Here is an 8,386-nt window from a genome sequence, read left to right as displayed (position 1 = left end):
CAGATCTTAACAAGATCTTAGGACTACCTTACATGATCTTACTGAAAAAGATCTTACAAGATCTTAATAAAAATCTTACAAGATCTTAGTAAAAATCTTACAAGATCTAGCAAACATCTTACATAAGATCTTAGTAAAAATCTTACAAGATCTTAGCAAAGATCCTACAAGATGTAGTAAGAATCTTACAAGATCTTAGTAAAAATCTTACAAGATCTTGCAAACATCTTACATAAGATCTTAGTAAAAATCTTACAAGATCTTAGCAAAGATCTTACAAGATATAGTAAGAATCTTAAATAAGATCTTAAAAAAGATCTTAAAAGATCTACCTAAGTAAAGATCTTACTTAAGATCTTGGTGAAGATCTTATAAGACCTTAGTACACATTCTTGAAGATTTCATGTAACATCTTGTCAGGAGCCCATTACCCGGAGCCTCCATCTTCCATATTAACCCTCTGAGTCAACTCTGTCCCGTATCTTTCTATTTTTAGAAGCACCTCCCAGGGGGGCTTTACTGGGTGTTTTCACAATAGCTGATCATAACAGACCTATGGTCAGCCATTTATTACGTCACATACGTATGTGACGTATGTGAACTACTTCACTTATGGTGTCAGTCACAAACGTCACACAAGTCACATACGTCAAAATGTAGTAGTTCTAAAAATAGAAAGATACGGGACAGGGTTGACTCAAGGGTACAATACAGATGGAAGCTCCGGGTAATGGCTCCTGGTCTTGTGAGATTTTTGTGAAAAATGTTGCAAACTAATCTTAAGAAAGACCTTACAAGATCTTAGTATACTTATAATGATCAGCATTCATTTGGGCTGGACTGGGGGGCTTTTAATTAATTTTTAAGTCAAATTAAACAAGTGTTGAAGTTAATTTCCTTTTAGCCTGCGTAGCAGGTGCTTGAGGGGAGGGGACAGCGAAAGAATTCGGGAAGAAAACGACTGCATAGGAAGACTGGGGAGAGAGGGAGCCAAAAAGGCTTAGCTTGCATTGCAGGCCTTGTGCACTGGTCATTCACTGACAGGCAAATTTCATCCTCCACAGGATACTGACAACTGAAACAGCTGACATGCTTTTTGAAATGAAATCCTACATGCTAGAGTTATTTTTCAAATAAGGTATCCTGATGAAGGGCACTTGTTTTCTTATGAAAGGCATGACTTAATAAGCTTAAGTACACTATGCACTGCTCGGGAATACAGGTTGTGTTTTTGCTTCAAACCTTAAGAGTGGCTGTCTGTAAGGATCGAAAATCGGCGGTCAGCGACCCATTTGGCGAATCCCTGATATTTTGCCCAAAGTTAGCCTTGGGTAGACTATTTTCAAAAATCATATTCAAAAGTTCCAACGATTTTGTTTATTTGTGAAAATTGAGAAAAATTAAAAGTGCAGTCAAAATGTGGTCAGAGTGCGGTTTTTTGGTTGATCAAAAGGTGCGATGATGAACCTCCGCCGAAGTCTTAAAATGAACTCAGTTGACCTCAAAATAACAAGAATTTCAAAGCAATCAATCTTCTACACTACCAATGTTTTAATCTTTTCAAATATGATAGTACAATGGTTTTTCAGGCCATTTAGAAAACACCTTCGGAGACCGCTTCTGATAGCGGCAAAATGTAGCTAATATTCATCAGGATAAAAATGTTCCTGGTATGTCAGTTTTTAACAATTAAGCATTGCAGAGCTAAAATATAGGTCTTAAAGATTTACCAAGTAAAGTTTCAAGGTCGAACTCGAAACGCTTCCCTTCGAAGGAATCGGAAGTCTGAGCAATATCAACGTGCAAAATGGCGCCGGATTTATAACAAACATCTAACATTATAGCTACAATCACTTGCGTTAAAATATATCAAACTAAATTTACCTTTGACAATTTTAAGTTTAAGCATTGCAGAGCTAAAATATAGGTCTTAAAGATTTACCAAGAAAAGTTTCAAGGTCTATCTCAGCACGCTTTCTAAGAGACAAGTCAGTTAACTTTGTAATGTTATCAGCGCTTGTCAACAAACATTAAAAAACATTTTTCTCGTCCCGTCACTCGATCAGAAGGGCACTCTCCATATCTTCTTTCGTTTGAAATTCACAAGTCGTGTTAGATTAGGTTAAACGCAATGAACACATTTGGCCTCTCAGACCTAAACAGTTTCAAAATAAAGATCGGTTGAAAAGAATTACTAACCCCACATATCTCAAGACTGCCTGGAATTTTTACTTCAGTCACTTGATCTTCCTAAAGCGCCGTATCCTGTAAATGCAACCTTGTTTCGATGTCTGAAGCGCTCAGGATGCGAGCAATACAGTACTCCAAATATTTTTAATACTATCAACTCACGACTTTTCGTTGAATTGCAAAGAAGTGAAAAGGAGTTAAACAAAGTAATCCGAACCCAAACAAACAAAGACTGCACTAATTCGGCGCTATTGTAAAATTGGCACTGACACCATGAAACGACTGAAACCGAAAACGAAATTTACATTTACCTTATCCTTTTCTCCATTTTGTGTCCACCATTGCAAACTTTCTGTAAAAACACATCAGACGCTTTAAAGTTCATATTCAGATCCATTTGTGGCGCTTCGAAATGCGTGCATGCTTGGCGCACAGGAAATTTACCAGAGAGTCACGCAACCGTGCGCACGAGCACACCCGTCACTATTGTGCAACAACATTTCGCAACAGGTTGAAAATACAGTGTTGGTCATATATCCTTGTTTAACTTGGTCTCATCTTTTCTTGAATGGCTCACTGTAGCTACAAAGCGCTTCTAGGTAAGGTCACCCCTTCCCAGGGCACACCTTGCGGTCAGTCCACAGATTATCCTGGTCAGCTGGAATGTATTGGGCTCAAAGACTGTACAAAAGATGTAACTGGCCATTTAAAGATCTTAAACCTCAGCGCAGATGAGGGTTTAGGATCTGAAATAAAGTTGCTGTTAGCCAGAGCAGGTAAATACCACCCTAAAATATAATCTTTTGGTCTTCTTATCAGCTATATTATTATTATACGTTTTACTTTTTATCATCGTGCACTTGAGGGTGGTTATTCTCAACAAATTCTCCTTCTAGGGGTTTTCTCTGTGGAAGAACATCACTATGCCTTGAGCATTTGTCCAAGGCACAGGGCTGATTTTGGCATCCGCTGGAGGACAGGGAAGACCATGTGTACAGTGCCCAAAGAATTAGCAGTACATAAGACTACAACTGCTAAAGGGAGCCACCAAGTGGATAGCTTGAAGTCGGCGTTTATTTTCATAACCACGAACACATGTATTCCAGTTGGATCACGTAAGTTGCAAACTTTTCTGCGAAGATTGGTTAGATAATGGTAATTTTTCACGGTTAAGAATCACATATAAGGTGGCACACAAGGCGAGGAGTTTGCTAGCACTCTATTAAAGAAACAGTAAGAAATTTCCATGAGACAGTGACAAGAGAGGAGAGAGCGTGCAAGGAGAGGGAAAGGCGCTTTTAAGATGTATTAATTATCACGTGTCGCTTGTTTGTATTACGCAGGGGTCACTTTTGCCTTGGGGGTGCGGGTAATCCAAGCACACCTTGCAGTCCTCATTCAAAATTATTGGTCTTGCGGGCAGGAAGTTCTCTTCTTTCTATATATGTTTTAAATGTATTGTTTATACAGTATATTGACATTAATTTCTGTTCGTCTGTTCATTTTGTGTTGCTTTTGTTTCTCCATTTAAAGCAATTTGTAAACAATGCAACGAGTATATCAGCAAACAGGCCATGCCCAACCAAACTCTAGTGTTTGCTTCAGGTGGAGTGGAGCCCGTCCCCGGGGTCTCGCACCTGCAAGAGTTACCCGAGCCCCATTTGTTGGTAAGTAGTAATAAGAAACACTAGTGTAAATGGTTCGCTTAAGTGGCTCCTTTAACGATGGTATGAAATGTTTTCCTTCCAAAAAGAAATTCATCATTCATTCTTTCATTTCCTTTTTAATCCTTTTTTACTTTAGGGGATTTCTTTTCATTTCTTTCTTTCTTTCTTAACGGGTTTGTGTGGGTGTTGGCTTATGAATAAAATAAAACAAAATAAACATTTTATCATGCTTTATAGTAATTACACAATATATTTGTTTGAACTGTTTCAGGTAGAGGGGGAAACAGGCCGTTCAAGTGCAGAAACAACTCAGTAGTAGTGAGTTATCGTCTGATGACCTTGCAACTGAACTGAAGAGGCTGGAGATATCGTCAAGAGGGCGGGATGATGAGACGTTCCTCAGTCCGGATACCGGAAGTCTTGTTTCTTCGACGAGTGACGAGGCCCCAACCACTATGCAAGAACCTCGTAAAAAGTTGAACGAATATCTGGTTTCGAAGAACATCCCGCCAATAACTCAGCCCTGGATGGAATGGGATAAAGCTGGAGAGAGCACTAAGAAGAGATACACCAAAAGGACAGTGGAGATCTTTTCTTCAGTCCTACAAGATCTTACACCTAATTATGCAGGTTCTCTTTGGCAAGCGGTCGTCTCGTCCCCTGCCATGAACAAAGCTCTTAAACTCGATGAATTATCACAAACGTCCAAGAATTATCTTCAGGCCTTAGCAGAGGCATACGGTAAAGCTCAAGGGTGGGAGACAAGAAGGCAGATCTTGTCTATCATGTCAGGCGTTGCCAGCTTCAATGATATTTCAAGATTTATACCAGGCTTAACTAGATATCGCTATAGCTTGGCCAACCTGCATCGCTTACAGTATGGTAGCGGGGCTCCCACAACGCACCACCCTTCGCCGAGGATAAAGGTTGATCTGAAGCAACTTGACCATTTTTTATCGTATATAACAAGTCCGCGTTTGGTGCAGGATCTACCATTTGGGCAGAAAACGTTGAAACTCTCTTCTGGCCACCTGGTTGAGATACCAAACGTCGTAAGGACGATGATACCCCAAAGAATAGCACGTCAGTATGCTCAGTACTGCCACGAAACTGGCTTTAAACCATTCAGTGAGCGTACTATGCTTCGTGTATTGGAGGAATGCAAGGCCTCGGTCCGAAAATCTCTCAAAGGACTTGACTAGGTGGCCGCAGACGGTGCGCGTGCCTTTGAAGACTTAGAGAATTTAGTCCGCCGACTTGGAGAGCTCGGTCTTGGGAAAGAGTGGGAGTTGCAGTACGTGGAATTGCTCAAGGGTTCAAAATTATACCTTAAAAGTGATTTTAAGGTAAGGCTTAATTAAAAATAATAATACCGTATTTTTTCGAATAAGCGCCCAACCTCGAAAAAGCGCCCACCTCGATTAGGTGCCCAGCCTCGAAAAAGTGCCTACCCCCTTTTCCTCCCACGCAAACTAAAATAAGCGCCCACCACCACCCCACGCCCTCCCCCCTCTAACCCCCCGAAAAATATTGAATAAGTACTCAAGAGACTTCCCCGAAGGCGGAGTTCTCTTCAGAGTATTTTACAGAAACCTTTTGTTACATTTTCGCGTTTGGTACTACCATTTATTGTTTTGTTACAAAATAAACATACTACTTTTGCTGAAAATGGTGAAAATTTAATAAGCGCCCAGCCTCGAATAAGCGCCCACTCTCAAGGTCCAAAAATTTAATAAGCGCCCAGGGCGGTTGATCGAATAAATACAGCAATTGGAAAGAATTTAATCATTCTTTACAAAGACTTTAAGTATAAAATTTAAAGAATGATTTTAATTGTCACTATTTGTCACAATAAATGCTGTGTGTTTTAAACATCTTACAGGTCCACGTGTGTTCTTCATCTGAGATTGCGAGTCATTGCAGTGTGTTTGCCTTAAGTGACTCCACCAGTCCTGATCTGCAGCAGCAGTGTAGCCACAAACACGAAGAATGCTGTGAGCAATGTGAGATCCTGCACTCAACTCTTCAGAACATTTCCTCTGCAGTAGAAAGAGCATCGTTTGCCACGCAAGATGACAAAGAAGAGGCCCTGTTCTTAGTCAACGCTTCTGTGCTTGCCATCCAGTCATGGAAATGTCATCTGCTGAGGTCGGCTCACCAGGACCAGGCTCGTTTGGACGCTATCAACTTTCTTGATCAGGAGACAGTTTTTATCGCCAACGACTGGGCGATGAAGTTTCTTCCTCATAGATACCGTGAGTCCCAAACGGACTGGTTTGGCAAGCGTGGGTTATCATGACACATATCGGTGGTGTACAGACGGAAGGAGGAGGAACTACAGTGGCAAGCCTTTATCCACGCAGTTCAGTCCTGCAGCCAGGGGAGTTCAGCTGTGGCATCCATAATGCATCATGTCTTGGAAACACTCAAGCACGAGCACCCTGAGATAAACAAAGCCTACTTCAGACAAGACAACGCAGGCTGTTACCACTCCAGTTGCACGATACTAGCTTGCAGAGAGATGGCAGCAAGCACTGGAGTAAAAGTAGTCCGCGTAGATTTTAGCGATCCCCAAGGCGAAAAAGGGGCAGCAGACCGGCTGGCTGCAAGCTGTAAAAGATATATCAGGGCGTTTATTGATGAAGGCAATGATGTTTGCACTGCCGATGAGCTTAAAGACGCATTATTATCGCATGGTGGATTGAAAGGTGTAAGAGTTGTTTCCCTTGATACGATCACCGAAACACCTGACAGTGGGCAAACTATTACTGGCATTACAAAACTGAACAATTTTGAGTTTAGCTCTACAGAGTCTGTTACCTGTTGGCGTGCGTATTGTGTTGGTCGCGGAAAAATCATCAATCCAGGATCTTCATCAAGTAAGTATGGGAATTAAAACTAAAAGTGAGCTACTGAGAATTAATGGATGAGTTGCCGCTAAATTTAAGTTCTCTATTAAAATGCAAAAGTGTAAGACCTTTACTTTATTGGAGAACCTTACCATACAATAATTATCTGCAAGTACATGTATCAGATACCTTTGGAGTCCCACGCATGAAGAAATGATTGTCACAGTTGTAGGAGCAATTTAAAGAATTACCATTTTGTTCAATTTTTTGGGTGGCTTAAACGGGAAAACCCATAACTTCTACGTACGTTAGCGCGGCAGCGCTCTACTAACCGAGCTATGAATACCCATGTATTGGGAACATACGTTTATTTCTGTCATGTTTGCTTTAAAAACGTATAAATGATTTGAAAAAGAAATCAGAAAACAACTCTTTATTGGTATTAATTTATTTACCCAAGGTCCTCGATACCAAGTACTTCAGAAATCATTCTCCGAAGGAGATTTTACTTCCTTCCGATGTAAATCTGAAAAACAGGTTGGACAGACAGCTTCAACATCAGCAACTGTGGCCGAGCCATCTGGTGTCATTTCGGAAGACAGTGACCTATCCACAGGGGTTTATTCCTGTCCTCAAGACGGCTGCGTTCGTGTGTTCCAAAGAGTGTCTGCTTTAGAGAAACATATGTCTGTAGAAAAATGTTCCCGATCCCCGGAGAAATATTCTCTAATGGATTTAGCGAAAATGGGGTACAAGACCCATTTGGAAGAAGGTGTTGGCATATTGCCCTCTCTTAAAGCCCCAGTTGCTCACCAGGAGGGTCACTTTGTACCAAATGAGGGATGAGCCCTTAGAGCAGCAAAGAAGGCGTATAGATTCAGCGAAAAGCAAAAGTCTTACTTTCTGGCGAAATTCTCTATCGGTCAAACAACGGGCCGTAAGTTTGACGCCGAGGTTGTGGCGAGGGAAATGAGACGCGCCCGTGGAGCAGATGGTGTGGGACTTTTCCAGTCCTCAGAATTCCTAACCAGTTTGCAGATTGCTTCCTTCTTCTCAAGGCAAAGCGCTACACTACGGCAAAAGGACCCAGCAGATGAAGCCGATATCCGGGCATCTCAAGAGGAAGCTAACTTTAGTGCAGCAAAGGAGGTCGTTGAAACTATTCAGCTCAACCATCCTCTGGTATACGATCAGTACAACCTATGTGAGATGGCGCTCAGTGGTAACTTGAAAGTCCTCAAGCTACCGATGCTTCAGCGCTTGTGCGAGGATCTCGGCCTTGATGCACCTGTCCCGCCTGTGCGCAAGAAGGCTCCATACTTGGCATACTTAATAGCTTCCTGGAAGTGTTTTAGCCACAACCAGTTTTATAAAAAGGGTTGAAAACGGGGGGAAGGGGTACTCCCTCAAAAAATTGCCAAGGTTCTACTGGTACCTCCTTCCCAGGTTCTCCCTCTTAGGTTGGTGCCTTTTAGAGGATGAAATCTGTGGAGTGGTATCGCCTAGGGTTCGACCGCAGCTGTAGCAGTACCTTTTAGTACTGTTTTGGGGTTGAACTAAAGCCACTTACGTAATGAGAATATTGCGATCAGAGCCGCCTCCACAGGAAGTGGGACTTCCCCCTCCTCCCCAAGTCTGAGAGTCAATGACAAAACCAAACAAAACCAAAAAAACAATATC

At 41.7% G+C, this 8,386-nt stretch overlaps 1 protein-coding gene across 1 annotated transcript; it reads left to right on the top strand.

Annotated features, from left to right (window-relative positions):
* The first annotated feature begins 7,435 nt into the window (after positions 1–7,435).
* Positions 7,436–8,089, top strand: LOC137988718 (uncharacterized). Its single transcript, XM_068834690.1, has 2 exons — positions 7,436–7,534; positions 7,601–8,089. Exons 1-2 carry the CDS (start codon positions 7,436–7,438, stop codon positions 8,087–8,089), a joined length of 588 nt encoding a protein of 195 aa, XP_068690791.1.
* Positions 8,090–8,386: the final 297 nt, after the last annotated feature.

The sequence above is a fragment of the Montipora foliosa genome, unplaced genomic scaffold, assembly GCF_036669935.1.
Source record: "Montipora foliosa isolate CH-2021 unplaced genomic scaffold, ASM3666993v2 scaffold_425, whole genome shotgun sequence".
Taxonomy (NCBI): Eukaryota; Metazoa; Cnidaria; class Anthozoa; order Scleractinia; family Acroporidae; genus Montipora; species Montipora foliosa.
Note: the sequence above shows the minus strand (reverse complement) of the source record. Positions and strands in the feature narration are given on the sequence as shown.

Coding starts and splice junctions, on each gene's coding strand:
- LOC137988718 (XM_068834690.1), top strand. CDS start 7,436: ATGGATTTAGCGAAAATGGGGTACAAGACCCATTTGGAAGAAGGTGTT. Junction 7,535..7,600: donor CTCACCAGGAGGGTCACTTT/GTACCAAATGAG, acceptor GAAAAGCAAAAG/TCTTACTTTCTGGCGAAATT.